General features: G+C 40.0%; 1 protein-coding gene across 1 annotated transcript in view; it reads right to left on the bottom strand.

Moving 5' to 3' along the window:
* SPAG17 (sperm associated antigen 17) overlaps positions 1-20,173 on the bottom strand; it is a 230,426-nt gene that overhangs the window by 136,262 nt on the left and 73,991 nt on the right. Inside the window, exons 5-10 of the mRNA XM_061119929.1 lie at positions 19,621-19,807; positions 16,162-16,356; positions 14,124-14,305; positions 9,046-9,207; positions 6,143-6,227; positions 5,815-5,924 (exon numbers count right to left, since the gene is read on the bottom strand). Coding sequence (XP_060975912.1) covers positions 5,815-5,924; positions 6,143-6,227; positions 9,046-9,207; positions 14,124-14,305; positions 16,162-16,356; positions 19,621-19,807 — 921 coding nt within the window. The remainder of the gene's footprint in view (positions 1-5,814; positions 5,925-6,142; positions 6,228-9,045; positions 9,208-14,123; positions 14,306-16,161; positions 16,357-19,620; positions 19,808-20,173) is intronic.

Genomic DNA, 20,173 nt, shown 5'->3' with positions numbered 1-20,173 from the left:
ACACAGAAATACAGAACAGACTTTTGAACTTTGTGGGAGAATGTGAGGGTGGGATATTTCAAAAGAACAGCATGTATATTATCTATGGTGAAACAGATCACCAGCCCAGGTGGGATGCACGAGACAAGTGCTCCGGCCTGGTGCACTGGGAAGACACAGAGGAATCGGGTGGAGAGGGAGGTGGGAGGGGGGGATCGGGATTGGGAATACATGTAAATCCATGGCTGATTCATATCAATGTATGACAAAACCCACTGGAAAAAAAATATATATATAATAATAATAAAAATAAAAAAAAAAAAAAACAATAAAGGAAAAAGTATCTGATTGATGTCAGACTTCTTATCAGCAACATGAGAAGGAAGACCACAACAGAGCAATGCTATCAAAATACTTTTCCACGTAGACTGATAAGATTCAAAAGCAGTTTCTGTCACTTACTACTTGGATAAGTTACTTAACCTTTTTTATGCCTCAGTTTCCTTATCTGCAAAATGGGAATAAAAATGGTTCCTACTCCCTAGGGTTGTTTCAAGAATTAAATGAGCTAATAACAAACTTTTCTCGAGAATTCAGCACCACCAAACCAGCTCTTCAACAAATGCTAAAGGATCTTCTCTAGACAGGAAATGCAGAAAGGTTGTATAAATGTGAACCCAAAACAACAAAGTAAATGGCAACGGGACCACACCTATCAATAATTACCCTAAATGTAAATGGGTTGAATGCCCCAACCAAAAGACAAAGATTGGCTGAATGGATACAAAAACAAGACCCCTATATATGCTGTCTACAAGAGACCCACCTCAAAACAAGAGACACATACAGACTAAAAGTGAAGGGCTGGAAAAAAGTATTTCATGCAAACGGAGACCAAAAGAAAGCAGGAGTCGCAATACTCATATCAGATAAAATAGACTTTCAAATAAAGGAAGTGAAAAGAGACAAAGAAGGACACTACATAATGATCAAAGGATCAATCAAAAAAGAAGATATAACAATTATAAATATATATGCACCCAACATAGGAGCACCGCAATATGTACGGCAAACGCTAACAAGTATGAAAGAGGAAATTAATAGTAACACAATAATAGTGGGAGACTTTAATACCCCACTCACAACTATGGATAGATCAACTAAACAGAAAATTAACAAGGAAACACAAACCTTAAATGACACAATGGACCAGCTAGACCTAATTGATATCTATAGGACATTTCACCCCAAAACAATCAACTTCACCTTTTTCTCAAGTGCACACGGAACATTCTCCAGAATAGATCACATCCTGGGCCATAAATCTGGTCTTGGAAAATTCAAAAAAATTGAAATCATTCCAGTCATCTTTTCTGACCACAGTGCAGTAAGATTAGATCTCAATTACAGGGAAAAAATTGTTAAAACTTCAAACATATGGAGGCTAAATAACACGCTTCTGAATAACCAACAAATCATAGAAGAAATCAAAAAAGAAATCAAAATATGTATAGAAATGAATGAAAATGAAAACACAACAACCCAAAACCTATGGGACACTGTAAAAGCAGTGCTAAGGGGAAGGTTCATAGCATTACAGGCTTACATCAAGAAACAGGAAAAAAACCAATTAAATAACCTAACTCTACACCTAAAGCAATTAGAGAAGGAAGAAATGAAGAACCCCAGAGTTAGCAGAAGGAAAGAAATCTTAAAAATCAGGGCAGAAATAAATGCAAAAGAAACTAAAGAGACCATAGCAAAAATCAACAAAGCTAAAAGCTGGTTTTTTGAAAAAATAAACAAAATTGACAAACCATTAGCAAGACTCATTAAGAAACAAAGAGAGAAAAACCAAATTGACAAAATTAGAAATGAAAATGGAGAGATCACAACAGACAACACTGAAATACAAAGGATCATAAGAGACTACTACCAGCAGCTCTATGCCAATAAAATGGACAACTTGGATGAAATGGACAAATTCTTAGAAAAGTATAACTTTCCAAAACTGAACCAGGAAGAAATAGAAGATCTTAACAGACCCATCACAAGCAAGGAAATCGAAACTGTCATCAAAAATCTTCCAGCAAACAAAAGCCCAGGACCAGATGGCTTCACAGCTGAATTCTACCAAAAATTTAGAGAAGAGCTAACACCTATCTTACTCAAACTCTTCCAGAAAATTGCAGAAGAAGGTAAGCTTCCAAACTCATTCTATGAGGCCACCATCACCCTAATTCCAAAACCAGACAAAGATGCCACAAAAAAAGAAAACTACAGGCCAATATCACTGATGAACATAGATGCAAAAATCCTTAACAAAATTCTAGCAAACAGAATCCAACAACATATTAAAAAAATCATACACCATGACCAAGTGGGCTTTATCCCAGGAATGCAAGGATTCTTTAATATCCGCAAATCAATCAATGTAATACACCACATTAACAAATTGAAAGATAAAAACCATATGATTATCTCAATAGATGCAGAGAAAGCCTTTGACAAAATTCAACACTCATTTATGATTAAAACTCTCCAAAAAGCAGGAATAGAAGGAACATACCTCAACATAATAAAAGCTATATATGACAAACCCACAGCAAGCATCACCCTCAATGGTGAAAAATTGAAGGCATTTCCCCTGAAATCAGGAACAAGACAAGGGTGCCCACTCTCACCACTACTATTCAACATAGTGTTGGAAGTGCTGGCCACAGCAATCAGAGCAGAAAAAGAAGTAAAAGGAATCCAGATAGGAAAAGAAGAAGTAAAACTCTCACTGTTTGCAGATGACATGATCCTCTACATAGAAAACCCTAAAGACTCTACCAGAAAATTACTAGAGCTAATCAATGAATATAGTAAAGTTGCAGGATATAAAATTAACACACAGAAATCCCTTGCATTCCTATATACTAACAATGAAAAAACAGACAGAGAAATTAAGGAAACAATACCATTCACCATTGCAACAAAAAGAATAAAATACTTAGGAGTATATCTACCTAAAGAAACAAAAGACCTATACATAGAAAACTATAAAACACTGATGAAAGAAATCAAAGAGGACACAAACAGATGGAGAAACATACCGTGTTCATGGATTGGAAGAATTAATATTGTCAAAATGGCTATTCTACCCAAAGCAGTCTATAGATTCAATGCAACCCCTATCAAGCTACCAACGGTATTTTTCACAGAACTAGACCAAAGAATTTCACAATTTGTATGGAAATACAAAAAACCTCGAATAGCCAAAGTAATCTTGAGAAAGAAGAATGGAACTGGAGGAATCAACCTGCCTGACTTCAGACTCTACTACAAAGCCACAGTCATCAAGACAGTATGGTACTGGCACAAAGACAGAAATATAGATCAATGGAACAGAATAGAAAGCCCAGAGATAAATCCACGAACCTATGGACACCTTATTTTTGACAAAGGAGGCAAGGATATACAATGGAAAAAAGACAACCTCTTTAACAAGTGGTGCTGGGATAACTGGTCAACCACTTGTAAAAGAATGAAACTAGAACACTTTCTAACACCATACACAAAAATAAACTCAAAATGGATTAAAGATCTAAATGTAAGACCAGAAACTATAAAACTCCTAGAGGAGAACATAGGCAAAACACTCTCCGACATAAATCAAAGCAAGATCCTCTATGACCCACCTCCCAGAATATTGGAAATAAAAGCAAAACTAAACAAATGGGACCTAATGAAACTTAAAAGCTTTTGCACTACAAAGGAAACTATAAGTAAGGTGAAAAGACAGCCCTCAGATTGGGAGAAAATAATAGCAAATGAAGCAACAGACAAAGGATTAATCTCAAAAATATACAAGCAACTCCTGCAGCTCAATTCCAGAAAAATAAATGACCCAATCAAAAAATGGGCCAAAGAACTAAACAGACATTTCTCCAAAGAAGACATACAGATGGCTAACAAACACATGAAAAGATGCTCAACATCACTCATTATTAGAGAAATGCAAATCAAAACCACAATGAGGTACCATTACACGCCAGTCAGGATGGCTGCTATCCAAAAGTCTACAAGCAATAAATGCTGGAGAGGGTGTGGAGAAAAGGGAACCCTCTTACACTGTTGGTGGGAATGCAAACTAGTACAGCCGCTATGGAAAACAGTGTGGAGATTTCTTAAAAAACTGGAAATAGAACTGCCATATGACCCAGCAATCCCACTTCTGGGCATACACACTGAGGAAACCAGATCTGAAAGAGACACGTGCACCCCAATGTTCATCGCAGCACTGTTTATAATAGCCAGGACATGGAAGCAACCTAGATGCCCATCAGCAGATGAATGGATAAGGAAGCTGTGGTACATATACACCATGGAATATTACTCAGCCATGAAAAAAAATTCATTTGAACCAGTCCTAATGAGATGGATGAAGCTGGAGCCCATTATACAGAGTGAAGTAAGCCAGAAAGATAAAGAACATTACAGCATACTGACACATGTATATGGAATTTAGAAAGGTGATAACGATAACCCTATATGCAGAACAGAAAAAGAGACACAGAAACACAGAACAGACTTTTGAACTTTGTGGGAGAATGTGAGGGTGGGATATTTGAAAAGAACAGCATGTATACTATCTATGGTGAAACAGATCACCAGCCCAGGTGGGATGCACGAGACAAGTGCTCGGGCCTGGTGCACTGGGAAGACCCAGAGGAATCGGGTGGAGAGGGAGGTGGGAGGGGGGATCGGGATTGGGAATACATGTAAATCCATGGCTGATTCATATCAATGTATGACAAAACCCACTGGGAAAAAAAAATAATAATAATAAAAATTAAAAAAGAAAAAAAGAAAAAAAAAAAAAAAAACTTTTCTCAAATGCATATACAGCACTCATAAGAACTGACCATGTGTACCAGGTCACACAGGAAGTCTGGGAAATTAAAAAAAAAAAAATTTAACACCCAGATCATGTTTACTGACCATCATGAAATAAAATTAGAAATGGACAATAAACAGTGGAAATTAAAAGACTTAGAACTGAGTACTTTGAATGCATTATGATGTGTCCAAGAAATACTCAAGATGCATAGGCTTAAGTAAAGTGAAATAGAAAGTAAACCAAGTGAACTTTCAATTAAAATGAATTGCTAAATAAACCAAAGAAAGTAGGAAGAAGGAAATAATAAAGATAAATGAAGAAATCAGTGAAGTAAAAAGGAGTGGATCAATGAAAAAAATGCTGTTCTTTGAAAAGACCAACAATCCATAAACCATCGACATCCATGATCAAGAAAAGAGGGCACTAAAAAATAACATTGGTCATAGGGAAGGAACATAACTGATACAGAGAGAATTTTTAAATATATATTAGTGAATAAAGAGCTTCTAGGATATTGAAAACACAAATAAAATGGACATTTATTTCAAAAGATGAATGACTAAAATTGGCCTCAGAAACAGAAAAATCTGATGAAATCTACAAGAGTAAAAGAAACTTTAAATGCAGTTGAAGACCATTAACCACCCTGTCCACCTGCCCAACTCCTCTCTCTTTCATTAAAAAATGACACCTGATAGTATTTAAACATATGCCTACCACAACTTCAGGGTATGTTATATAAATGGTTCCAGAGCATAGCAAAAGAAAGAGGACTGAAGCTCATAAGAAAATTTTAGCTTTATCTAAAATGTCCTAATCTTTGTAAAGGAGAATGCATTCAGGCATTACAAGCCTATTTTTAAAATAGTTTTTTAAAAAAGAAAGGGAGGTGAAGTACCTGACTACACGTCGCCCACCGGGGAAGAAAGTTCCAGGATGTATCCACTTACCTGTTCCAGCATACAGTGCAGTATCAAGGGCACAGAAATGAATTCTTCTGGAATGGGATTCAGCAAGTCATTGTAGTATCTCATGTCTACTTCATTTGTGATGGTGGAAGCCGCTGTAAAAGATACAAAATATTGTGGTTCAGTTAAAACGTGCTCTCCATTTCTTCCACCCACAGATTCAAACTCTGATCATGCCCTGATAAACGTGGGAGCTGGGGGTGGAGGGAGGTGTGAGAGCAACATGGAGGACAATCATTCCCTAAAGCACCAGCTCCTGACGCTGATTCTCCGGCTGCTCCATACATGCCTGGAGGTGGCGGTAGCAGTGTTGGTGGAGGAGGAGCCGGGATTTGTGGCTCTTCATATTGTTGTGTTTTCTTCTTTCCAGGGATTGTGACAACAGGTTGTGGAGGCTAAAAGAACAATTAAAAAGGAACAATTGAAACATCCAGTTGAGAGAGGCTTTCATCCAATGCTGGTATGATGGGATTTCGAGGGGATTCTGAGGTTGCATGATTCTGTTCACACCACAAAATCATTTGCTAATATGAGGGTCATATAAGCAAATTTGGTCCACAGAAGGAAAGAAGTTAATGGGTATGGAGATTTCTCAGTTTTTTCCTAATAGAACACACTAAGCAATGGAATTCCAGTTGAGCTATTTCAAATCCTGAAAGATGATGCTGTGAAAGTGCTACACTTAACACGCCAGCAAATTTGTGAAAACTCAGCAGTGGACACAGGACTGGAAAAGGTCAGTTTTCATTCCAATCAAAAGGAAAGGCAATTCCAAAGAATGCTCAAACTATCACACAACTGCACTCAGCTCACACGCTAGTGAAGTAATGCTCAAAATTCTCCAAGCCAGGCTTCAACAATCCATGAACCATGAACTTCCAGATGTTCAAGCTGGTTTTAGAAAAGGCAGAGGAACCAGAGATCAAATTGCCAACATCCACTGGATCATTGAAAAAGCAAGAGAGTTCCAGAAAAACATCTATTTCTGCTTTATTGACTACGCCAAAGCTTTTGACTGTGTGGATCACAATAAATTGTGGAAAATTCTGAAAGAGATGGGAATACCAGATCACCTGACCTGCCTCCTGAGAAATCTGTATGAAGGTCAGAACTGGACATGGAACAGACTGGTTCCAAATAGGAAAAGGAGTACATCAAGGCTGTATATTGTCACCCTGCTTATTTAACTTATATGCAGAGTACATCATGAGAAAGGCTGGGCTGGATGAAGCACAAGCTGGAATCAAGATTGCCAGAAGAAATATCAATAACCTCAGATATGCAGATGACACCACCCTTATGGCAGAAAGTGAAGAACTAAAGAGCCTCTTGATTAAAGAGGCTTCAAGCTCAACATTCAGATAACTAAGATCATGGCATCCAGTCACATCACTTCATGGCAAATAGATGGGGAAACAGTGGCAGACTTTTATTTTTTTTTTGGCTCCAAAATCACTGCAGATGGTGACAGCAGCCATGAAACTAAAAGACACTTACTCCTTGGAAGGAAAGTTATGACCAACCTAGATAGTATATTAAAAAGCAGAGACATTACATTGCCAACAAAGGTCCATCTAGTCAAGGCCATGGTTTTTCCAATAGTTGTGTATGGATGTGAGAGTTGGACTATAAAGAAAGCTGAGTGCAGAAGAATTGATGCTTTTGAACTGTGGTATTGGAGAAGACTCTTGAGAGTCCCTTGGACTGCAAGGAGATCCAATTAGTCCACCCTAAAGGAAATCTGTCCTGAATATTAATTGGAAGGACTGATGCTAAAGCTGAAACTTCAATACTTTGGCCATATGATGTGAAGAACTGACTCATTTGAAAAGCCTCTGATGCTGGGAAAGATTGAAAGCGGAAGGAGAAGGGGACAACAGAGGACGAGATGGTTGGATGGCATCACCAACTCAATGGACTTGAGTTTGAGTAAACTCCGGGAGTTGGTGATGGACAGGGAGGCCTGGCGTGATGCAGTCCATGGAGTTGCAGAGAGTTGGACACAACTAAGCAACTGAACTGAAGTCATTACCAGGAAAGGGATGGGAAGATGGGGCACCAAGAGTCAAGATTTTCTTCCCTAGGGTGACTCAGAATCATGCCATTCTCCCTCTGAGAATCCTTGAATGGTTTCCATTGCTTTCAGGATAAAACCCAAACTCTTGAGCTCAGCACCGAAGAACATCCTGGCTCCCACCTTTCCAGCTTTTGTTGCTGTTCTCCACTCTGTACGTATGGCCTGGAAGCACTGCCCATCATGTGGTGTGGTTCTGGCCATAATACTTCTTTGTTTTGACCTCCTTTTCTTTGTAACGTCTTCGCCCCTTTCTTGAGAGTACCACCCTGTCCCTCTCCCCAACCAGGGTTTACCCAGGCAATTCATCCTCAGCCTTCAGCCGATCACTTACTCTGCCTGGGAAGGCCTTCTTGATTTCCATCTCTCTAACCTCCTCTGCTCAGGAGCAGGTTAGGTGCCATATTTATAGCTTCTCCTGAAACCTCAGCTGACTATCCTCCCAGCACTCATCATGCTAAATTGCAACCACCTTTGACTTGACTGCCGTTCCCTTTAAAGCTTAACCTCAGTGAGGAGGACAGTGGGTGGATAATGTTCATTATTGTATTGCCAGCCCCTGGTACAGTGCCAGCACAGAGTAGGTGTTAAATAACAATGGTTGGGCTTCCCAGGTGGTGCTAGTGGTAAAGAACCTGCCTGCCAAGGCAGGAGACATAAGAGATGTGGGTTCGACCCCTAGATGGGGAAGATCCCTTGGAGGAGGGCATGGCAACCCACTCCAGTAATCTTGCCTGGAGAATCCCATGGGCAGAGAAGCCTGGCAGGCTAGAGTCCATGGGGTCTCAGAATCGGACACTACTGAAGGGAGTTAGCATGCACATAAACACGGTGATTAAGTTATCAATAGCCCTCCTGGTTCCAGATGTTGTTTATTGCACCATGGCTGAAAAGCAGGTTCTATCATCCCCTCTGTGTGTGGTAGGTAGTTGGGGAGCTTCATAAAGTCCTCACCATATGGATACCTTTAATACTGTGCCTGGGGTCCTTGATCCCACCCTTACCCATTAAACAGCAGCAGGCAGAGTCCCCTTGCTACCAAGATTTGTGATCTTTTTCTTCGTATGCTTTATAAATGTGAAAATTAAGTTGTTCAATGAATCGTTCGGCCCATTAAAGACACTCCAGAATGTGCCTACCTCAGGAATCAATGTCACTTCAAAGATAGGCTTCTCACTAACCACCTGTGGGACGTTAATAAGCCGCATGCTTTCCAAATAGTGCTGGTGCTGCCTTTTCCAATCCAGGGTGTCGTACATCAAACAGGCAACATTTTCAAAAATTTCGGTGCCCAATTCCAGCTACAGGTGAGAATTAACGACAATTAGTTCTTAGCTTTATATTGTTGGAATCAGATGTATGGTTGTATCTCCCATAAAGCTAAACCTATGATTTTCACAGGGAAGCCCTTCCCCAGCTGGTCCCCAAACCACTGAACCCTTCTGGCCCTTCACCACAATGCAGACTGTTCCCTTTGGAGGGCCTCTGGCTGCCTAGTATTGTAAGAGTCTGATTAATGCTTCAACAAGGTGGAAATGCCATATTCATTCATTTCAGCAGAGAGGCCTATTTTCTAGGCATCTCCATTCCTGAAGCAACTCATGAGATAGGTAATTCCCACATCCTCAGCCCAAGGCAAGCTGGGGCTGAGCTCTTGCTCGGCCACACAAGAATCGCAATGGAAATCTCCCCCGTTCTCCACACAAGCAGACTGCAGTGTGTGCGCCATCAGGATTTCTTCCTCTCCTCACCGTGCTACCCATAGGGAGAAAAACCCTAGGAGATCCTGATAGACCAGTACTCCATGATAGCTGCAAGTTTTATGGTCTGGCAAGCAGGTCATAGATCAGATATCTCTATTACCTTGGCTTTCATTTCCAGAAGTGGAAAAGCACAGTTATCATTAAGTCTGCTTGAAAGCAAAGGAGGATTAGATAGGCTCCTCCTGTGTTCGAGCTGAAGTGCTAAGGTAGAGTGAGAAAGCTCCTAGCGGGGCCAGTGACTCAGCCTGGCAGGAGTCCAGAGACAAGCCAGCTTTGCACATCCTTACAGCACACCTTAGTCTGGGCTTCACGGGTCCCCTCCAGGGCTGAGAATTCCTCAGTAAAACTTCAACCTGATATTCTCTGCCCACATTCTGGCACAGAAACATATTTTTGCGTGCCTGTATTTATAAAAAATAGAGTAAAAGCTTCTGGTCAATTATCCCTTAGCTTAACTAGCTAATTTCTTTTTAAATCAAACAGCAAATCACATGCTAAAAGCCAGAAAATTATTTCAGCAACCCAGGGCTTAACTTGAGATGTTGCAGATGTCGTTCATAGGCAGTTAGCACTTCTTGATGGGCATTTATTTGATGTAAAGCTTTCGTTACCTGGGTTCAGCAGAAATACAGCCTGCATGTTTGCAGCCAAAGGTACTAATGCTTTCCTTCTTCCAGAGAGAAAGACGACTACTTGGCTGGCTCCTGGCTTGGATGTGAGGCCATTATCAACTTACAGATAGAGCTGAGAGTGGAATACCATCTATCTACAGTATGTATGTAGGCTACTTGTGTTAGAAATAGGTTTATTACTTCTATATTTTTCAAGTGATCCTAAGTTTACAATCAATTTTGATTTTCAGTATTAAACCCAAAGGTCTTTTCTTCTGAAACCCAACTCTGTTACTGAACTGCTTTTAAGGCTTTCTTTGTCCATCATTATTTGTGCTGGGTTGCTCACTCACAAACTGGACCTTGCAAAGGTATGCCTTGGCTCTAAAAGTCTGCTGCAGTTGGACTCAGATCATGGCTCTGGCATGAAGCTGATGTTCAATAAATACTTGCAAAGTGGCTGATAGAAGATTGGTATGTCCACTCAGGCAGCACAGTTGATTGATCTCATTTCCTCATTTACCTTCCTCATTTACCTCATGGCCCAACTCTAGACATTAATCTTCTACTTCTGAAGTCAGGAGTATATATGCATAAGGAGCAGTGTGTTAATGTCTTAGTCATGTCCAACTCTTTGCTACCCCATGGACTGTAGCCTGCCAAACTCCTCTGTCCATGGAATTCTCCAGGCCAGAATACTGGAGTCTGTAGCCATTCCTTTTCTTCAGGGGATCTTCCTGAACCAGGGATTGAACCTGCGTCTCCTGCATTGCAGGCAGATTCTTTACCGTCTGGACCACCAGGAAAGTCCCAACAGTATTTCAAACTGATATTACTTTTTCAACATGAAAGTTCCTAACTTTAATTGCCATTTAAACTCTTCCACTCTATATTTTTAAAAAGGAAAATATAGCCACATTCACTTTCTTTAAAAATGGAGTGATTAGGGACCTTCCTGGCGGTCCAATGGTTAAGATTCTGCACTTCCACTGCAGCAGATACCAGTTCGATCCTGGGTTTGGGAATGAAGATTCCATGTGCCACATGGTGTGGCCAAAAAAAATAATAAAAAACTATTTTTAAAATGGAGTGATTAAAATCTAATGAACAGAAAGCTTTTAATACTGGCAGAGGAAACAGGATGCTGTGAATGGTGCTGAGTCTTTTGGAGTTGCAACTGTGTGTCTTGATGTTCACATCTACGTACTGAGGATGCAATGGCATGTCTTCTACCCTGAGCTCAATGCACATCAGCTCCTCTCAGCCTCTGCCTGGGGAGGACATAAGACACACAGAAGGGAGCCCTAGTTAGAGCAGGAGCAAAATGTTCTTGGTTTCAGGCTGCCTTAGAAGACTCTTTGTATTGCCTCCCCTTAATTATGATTCATCTTCCCTGATGGCTCAGTAGGTAAAGAATCTGCCTGCAAAGCATGAGACACAGGATATGTAAGTTCAGTTCCTGGGTCAGGAAAAATCTCCGGGAGAAGGAAATGGCAACCCACTCCAGTATTCTTGCCTGGGAAATCCCATGGACAGAGGATTCAAGACCTATATGGCTGGGATCTCCTGTGCTCTATTAAATCAAAATTGCTTATAAGTTCTTTCGAAGATATGTGGCCAAAACTTGGCCCAAATGAGAGGAGGAAATGTTTCCACAAAACTTAAATTTGTGGATGTGAGTTTTCAAGTTAGGATAAATTTTTAAATTCTTGGAAGAAGAGCTGGTTTATCATCAAGATAGACAGCTGCCTTTGAGATGGTGTTTCAGGATCCCAGGGCTATAGCCTCTTTCCCATTTGCTGGGCATAATCTAGAACTCCAAGAAAACAGGATGGAGTAGTCACAGTATGACAGTACCTGGAATGCCAGTGTCTCTGGGATAGAGAAACATGTCCTGACTTAACATGGAGTAGTAAAGGACAGGTGGACTCTTTCCTGAGCTCCGGTTTAGGAGGTAGGGGAGTGAAAGACAAAGCAGGAAAGAGGAAGATATCTAGATGAAGGGATGGGGTGATGCAAGGCAGAGGGATTTCACAATAACCAGCTTTGCCTTCAAACACAGATTTTCTATGTTCAGCTTTGTTTCCATGTATCTTAGTGATGGTGAAAGTCACTTAGTCGTGTCTGACTCTTTGCGACCCCATGGACTGTTGTCTGCCAGGCTCATCTGTCCATGGAATTCTCCAGGCCAGAATACTGGAGTGGGTAACCATTCCCTTCTCCAGGGGATCTTCCCATCAAGGCTAGTATTTATTCTTACTACTGCCAAGGTAGACTTCCCTGATGGTTCAGTGGTAAAGAATCTGCCTACCAATGCAGGGGACACGGGATATGCGGGTTTGATCCCTAGGTCAGGAAGGTCCCCTGAAGAAGGAAATGGCAACCCACTTTAGTATTTTTGCATGGGAAATCCTATGGACAGAAGAGCCTAGTAGGCTACAGTCCATGGAGTTGCAAAGAGTTGGACCACAACTTAGTGACTAAACAACAATAACAATAGTTGCCAATAGTATGAGATTTAAGTGTTCTGTTTCTACATGGTAACATCTAATACCTTATGTTGACAATCTTTGTCACTCAACCTGATGTATCCACTGCTACTTATTCAAATCCTGTCTGTCCTTCAAGGTTCAAATCTAGGCTTCCCTCCTCAGTGTTTTCACGTAATTCACCCAGTGCACATCCATCTCAAGGTAACAGAAGCAGGGATTCTCATGGTGAGAACTGCCCATGTGGCAACCCATGGTAACGAGCAGCCTACCCTTTGGCTCAGAAACTCCAGGATTTGATGTCATTCTTTTCTTCTTAGACTGTCAGGTTTGCATTTTGTTTGTTTGGGAGCTACCCACAGTCACTGTCCACAGACAGTCATCCTCCCCTTCCATCCTGTTTCTCCCAGCTTCCTTCAGGACACACTTGATGTGGTCCTTCTCCGGGACTCTGCTTTCAGCTCAAGTCCTTTCAATACTGACATATATTACCCTGTAAGGGATTCAACACTCCTGGTTCCCTGTTTGTTGGGACAGGTGGTCAGCCAGAAGAGACCTGAGAGGTCTCTTTTTTTATAACAGGAATGTCTGGATATGGATATCTTCCCCAACATCGTGATAAGTAGTTGCTCAACATTCTTTTTTAAAACACCCTCATATATACAGATTTTGTTACTTTTCAGAGCATCCTAATTCTTCTTTTTCTGAATTAGTAAAAAACAAGAGTGTTTCATATAACAGAGCACATAGATGTGTGGCATCTTGAACACTGCTTCTCTGTTTCATGATTTTGGTCTTGCCTTTCTGCAAGTACCTCAATAGCAGGGGGCCAATAAATACACTCAGGAAATGCCTGCTAATTGTTGGCTTGGGGTCAAGTCATTCTATTAAGATAAACCTTGTCAGGCAAATAAATTAAAAATATAATTTTGGCAATAAAAGCAAGGACCTAGAAGAACAATGTTTTGAACTAATGTATAAAAAAGAAAGACAATGTAATTCAACAAACTGTAAAATTTAGTATTTTCATAATTTATATATATTAAGACTCTGCTGCCTAGAACCTTAAGGTATGAAGCAAACCCACATGTCACCAAATAAAATAATTACCATGCTTTATCTTCATCTACATCTTATTCTTTTGACATTAATTCATACACTAAAAGTTAAAGTATCAGGCTATAGCCATTATCAGACATTCAGTGTGCTCACTGTCTTGAAGATAAGCCAGCCTAGCACAAAACCTTCTCTATAGACAGTGATCAATAAATATCTGTGGAATGAATGGATGGGGCAAATGGAAGCACAGTGTCACATGTTCAAACTAGTCAGTCTCACTAATGCATGTACTAACCAACATCTCACTGTCTGACCAGTCAGAAGGAAACTTGTCAGCCTTGACCGTGTATTCAAGCCGAGCGACATCAAAGAGGTTTGTTTCTGGTTTCTGGTTATTCAGGATCGGTTCCAAGTACCTCCAGAAGATTTCAAGTTCTTTTATGCCATTCTCCTTCTTCAGGTTTTCAGCTTCTATTACTAATAAGAGCAACATGTTTATACTGCAAAATGAGAGTGCTGAATTTCATCCCACTTACAGTGCTTGCGGTGAGTCATATACATTGCCCAATGTCTGTACAGTACCAGAAAATACAAATAAAGGTAATTTTGAGAAGTGTTTGGACCTGGACTATATAATTAAACATCAGGGGATTTTACTTCTGAAATTATTATTAAATATGAGCTTTTCCAACCCCTTTATTTTATAGTTGAAGCCTAGAAAGATAATAATAAGGTCACACATTTTGGGAGCTAGCTATGGCCAATATTTCCATCACTCCTATGCTGTATCTGTAGAGGAGCAATTTTCCTGCCAAACCACTTTTCGACCATTTTAGCATTTGTTTGCTGCATAACTGCAGTTGATCCAGTTTTCCTTCCTGCGTGGCTAAAAACACACTGGATCCATGATTTCTGCTCCAGTTAACTTTAGGCCACATTGAAATAGCTACTAGCTTCTCTGGGCATTTGTACTCTGACTGTAAAATAACAACAGTTTTCCATAAAGTTACACTTGAAAATTTGTCTGACATGTTTTGTTTTTTTCCATCTACAACTAAATAGGTCCTACTACTAAGATCTCATTATTCTAAAGTCTCTCTTTCTGTGATTTTATTTTTATATATTAAATATTTTTTAATAGAAAGACTATGGAACTTATGGGTTTCTCTGGTGGTTCAGATGGTAAAAAATCTACCTGTAATGCAGGAGACCTGGATTCTATCCCTGGGTAAGGAAGACCTCCTGGAGAAGGGAATGGCTACCCACTCCAGTATTCTTGCCTGGAGAATTCCATGGGCAGAGGAGTCAGCATTTTCTCATTGGCTTCAACAATAATTATTTAATGTTACAACTAGTCTTTGAGACAGGAGTAGCTGGATTTGAATCCTGACTCTTTTATTTAATAGCTGCCCCTAGACTGAAAGTCATTTCCTGTAAAATGGAAATAATAAAACATACTTCCAAGGGTTGTCATGGAAACTACATGAATCAACACACTTAAAGCCCTCAGCATTAAGCCAAGTTCCAAGGCCTATGCCCAACAAATGGTAGCTATTATTATTATCAAGGTTAGCTATTTCTAACCTGGAATGGCAGATTTTAAAATGTCGTGTTATAGAAATTGGGATGTGGCTGTGTAGGTTACAAAGTCCTGTGCAAAAAATATGACTAATAAATAACAAAAAGGTGAAACAGCATATGGCAAAAAGAGCATGAACTTCCAGGTCACATAGGCTTATGCTGAATCCTAATTCTAGTACCCACACAGTAGAGTTTTGTTCCCTTCCCATAGAGGGAGTCGGGTTCAATTCCCTTAGAGGAAGACCCTGAGGCTCAGGATAGCTGAACAGCAGTGTAGATCGGGCTTCATCCTATAGCTTCCTGGTCCAAGGCCCGGAATAAAAGCGCCCCTTCTGATTTGTCACAATAAGCCAGTAGCAAAGCCAAGCAAGAATCCAAAGTGATGACCGCTCCCCCCCCGCCCCCAGGGCCATTTGGTGACTGTGGCTGCTGGCAGAAACGATTCTCCACAGTTGATCCACCCAGCGCATGCTTTAGGTAAAAGTTACATATCAAAATTCCTGAGAAATGGAGTTGGATAACCAACTCTATGTTCTCTGTGGCTGGCAGGGATAGAAACAAAGGGTATGATTTGAATTTGCAAAATTTACAACACCTGGCTCGTGCAAGCAGCATAAACAGCAAATCGGTCTCAAAAGGATTTAATAATGTATGTATCGTAGGACTATGTTTTGGACAGAAAGTTGTATTTGTTCTTTAAGGACAGTGGGTAATATTGAAGGATTTGGTAAGTTGCTTAGCAGACTGCATACCTTCTGGCTGAAGAAAACTTTCCTGCTGTTGGCTAACTGCTGCCAGGTGCGTCTGCAGAGGTTCATAATTCTCTGAAGATATTTTAATCACGCTGCTTATGGGAATGCCAAGCTCCGTCATGATCGCTAATAGCTGAGGATTGTTGAAGCCCACGACTATAAAGTAATGCTGGGCACCGTCATCTGGCTCATCGTCTGTTCAAAAAATACCGTAGAGAAGAGCAGCCATCATTTTAAAAGAGAACAGGTTGCACGCAGCCAGTTCAATGGCTCCATACATTATGCATGCGTTTATCATCCCCGGGGCTTGCCAAGAGCAGTGGGGTTGGCTGGAATGCAGTCCTGTTGACTGGTTTTCATTATTGCCCTTCCAGTAAGAGGGCTGTGGCCATTTTTACAAAATATTAAATCACTGTTGCAAATGAGACAAAGGTATAACAGAAAGACAAACATACAGAGGGCCTGTCGTCATGGAAAATGTGTTTGGGTTTTCATGGAAAAAAAAAAAAAAGCCTAGGTTGTAATTTTTCTTGGTTCTAATCTCTTGAGCAACATCTGGCTTTACTCCTGAATTACGAGTAGCTGAAGCTTTGTGATATTTTATAAGTAGAGGTGTTTACAGGAGAGGGAAATATTGAATATGAACATACTCCCTACCAAAGCATTCTGTGTGTTTATGTCAATAGTGTGGATGCAGAGTATGGGTTATGTAGCAACAATATTATTTATTGCGTTCAATTTTTTTTAAATTTATTATTTTTATTATTATTATTATTATTTTTTTTTTTTTTTGTCATACATTGACATGAATCGGCCATAGATTTACACGTATTCCCCATCCCGATCCCCCCTCCCACCTCCCTCTCCGCCCGATTCCTCTGGGTCTTCCCAGTGCACCAGGCCCCAGCACTTGTCTCATGCATCCCACCTGGGCTGGTGGTCTGTTTCACCATAGATAGTATACATGCTGTTCTTTTGAAACATCCCACCCTCACATTCTCCCACAGAGTTCAAAAGTCTGTTCTGTATTTCTGTGCCTCTTTTTCTGTTTTGCATATAGGGTTATCGTTACCATCTTTCTAAATTCCATATATATGTGTTAGTATGCTGTAATGTTCTTTATCTTTCTGGCTTACTTCACTCCGTACAAGGGGCTCCAGTTTCATCCATCTCATTAGGACTGGTTCAAATGAATTCTTTTTAACGGCTGAGTAATATTCCATGGTGTATATGTACCACAGCTTCCTTATCCATTCATCTGCTGATGGGCATCTAGGTTGTTTCCATGTCCTGGCTATTATAAACAGTGCTGCGATGAACATTGGGGTGCACGTGTCTCTTTCAGATCTGGTTTCCTCAGTGTGTATGCCCAGAAGTGGGATTGCTGGGTCATATGGCAGTTCTATTTCCAGTTTTTTAAGAAATCTTCACACTGTTTTCCATAGCGGCTGTACTAGTTTGCATTCCCACCAACAGTGTAAGAGGGTTCCCTTTTCTCCACACCCTCTCCAGCATTTATTGCTTGTAGACTTTTGGATAGCAGCCATCCTGACTGGCGTGTAATGGTACCTCATTGTGATTTTGATTTGCATTTCTCTAATAATGAGTGATGTTGAGCATCTTTTCATGTGTTTGTTAGCCATCTGTATGTCTTCTTTGGAGAAATGTCTGTTTAGTTCTTTGGCCCATTTTTTGATTGGGTCATTTATTTTTCTGGAATTGAGCTTCAGGAGTTGCTTGTATATTTTTGAGATTAATCCTTTGTCTGTTTCTTCATTTGCTATTATTTTCTCCCAATCTGAGGGCTGTCTTTTCACCTTACTTATAGTTTCCTTTGTAGTGCAAAAGCTTTTAAGTTTCATTAGGTCCCATTTGTTTATTTTTGCTTTTATTTCCAATATTCTGGGAGGTGGGTCATAGAGGATCCTGCTGTGATTTATGTCGGAGAGTGTTTTGCCTATGTTCTCCTCTAGGAGTTTTATAGTTTCTGGTCTTACATTTAGATCTTTAATCCATTTTGAGTTTATTTTTGTGTATGGTGTTAGAAAGTGTTCTAGTTTCATTCTTTTACAAGTGGTTGACCAGTTATCCCAGCACCACTTGTTAAAGAGGTTGTCTTTTTTCCATTGTATATCCTTGCCTCCTTTGTCAAAGATAAGGTGTCCATAGGTCCGTGGATTTATCTCTGGGCTTTCTATTCTGTTCCATTGATCTATATTTCTGTCTTTGTGCCAGTACCATACTGTCTTGATGACTGTGGCTTTGTAGTAGAGTCTGAAGTCAGGCAGGTTGATTCCTCCGGTTCCATTCTTCTTTCTCAAGATTACTTTGGCTATTCGAGGTTTTTTGTATTTCCATACAAATTGTGAAATTCTTTGGTCTAGTTCTGTGAAAAATACCGTTGGTAACTTGATAGGGATTGCATTGAATCTATAGACTGCTTTGGGTAGAATAGCCATTTTGACAATATTGATTCTTCCAATCCATGAACACGGTATGTTTCTCCATCTGTTTGCGTTCAATTTTAAAATACATATTGTGCACATTCCTAAAATTTTTCTCCTTGACTTTATCCTGGCTACATTGTTCTATTAGTGTTAGAACATGAATCTATATTAGAATGTTAGATTCTGAGGGGTGAGAAAAATTGTCATATCAGTACTAGATGGCACATGGAAACATTACATCTCACGATGGTTCATTAAGATCAACTTAAAAATAGAGCAACAGATGCACAAACTTTCGATCTTCAAATAGTGATTTTTCTTCATTTACTAAAACAAATCAGTATTGATGCTGCCCATGAAATCCATAGTATAATTGCTCCTAAGTAAGTAGGTTTAGAGCAGAGATGTATTATGGGAGTCAAATTGGTAAAGAATGTGAAGACCTGCCATCTCATTTAAATACAATGTGCATAACAACAGTAGCTCCATTTAGATTCATGGGAAGGGAGAAATAACTCATAGCTGTCTAAGGTGAATAGTTTTATATAGACAATCTAAATGAAAGAAAATTCTGGTTGCTCTATCTAGGACAAACAGATAGTAGGAGAAGTTGAGATCAGGAAGCTACATGCTCTACTTGAGTCACAAATTAACTGGTCTGATTTTATTGGTATTGTGTTTCATTTGTGACAATAATTACTTTTTGCTTTGCCTTACAAGTGTCTCTGACTTTCTCAAAATGTTCCCAAATAGACACTAAGCTGCTTGGTAGCACAATCAGCTTGTGACTTCATCTTTTATTTGCACTGTGAAGATATGCCTATAGCACGACACATGCTAAAGAAATACTGAGTTGCAAGTAGAAATATTTTTCTACCAAGGTGTCATGGGGAGCATGGGATTTATGGTTTAAAAAAGGGGGAAAGCCTGGGGAAGATTAAGCATAGTGATTGGAATGGTTTCTCAAGTTCATAGGTCATAAGGCAAGAAGTGAAAGGAGCATCTCACTGACCAATGTATTGCTTGGTGTCATCCTCTTCTCCCCTCCTCACTAACTGGGTGGTCTTTTTCACGGCAATGTTTGCCTCTGGCTGGTCCTTTCCCTTGCCTTTGGCAACCTTGGCAGATGGGGACTTCTTCTCCTTGGGAGATTTTGCTTTCACTTTATCCTTTTCTATCTTAAATCTGTCTTCTATGACCTGGAAAGACAGAACACTTTTCATTAAACCATACAGTGAGCAGGCAATGGATTTTCTACTATCAGGTAAATTAATGCTTTATTTCATGCAATCACTCCTTTACTCATTTATTCATTCTTCAAGCCAGGAGAGTGAAGATTTCAGGTTGAGTCTAAGCTGTGAGAAGGTACATCAATTCACCAAGAAGGGTGAATGCTAAGAGATTGTCATACACACATCCCTCTTGAAGGGAATTCTTCTTAAAAGAGCCACGCTTGGCCTAATGAACAACCAACTGAGGTTGTTGCTGGTGGATCCTGAATACCTTGTGATGGCAGGGACTTAGGTTTATCATGTTAACTAACCTGGGGGGTCTCTATTTTTGTC

The sequence above is a fragment of the Dama dama genome, chromosome 20 (assembly GCF_033118175.1).
Source record: "Dama dama isolate Ldn47 chromosome 20, ASM3311817v1, whole genome shotgun sequence".
Lineage (NCBI taxonomy): Eukaryota > Metazoa > Chordata > Mammalia > Artiodactyla > Cervidae > Dama > Dama dama.
Note: the sequence above shows the minus strand (reverse complement) of the source record. Positions and strands in the feature narration are given on the sequence as shown.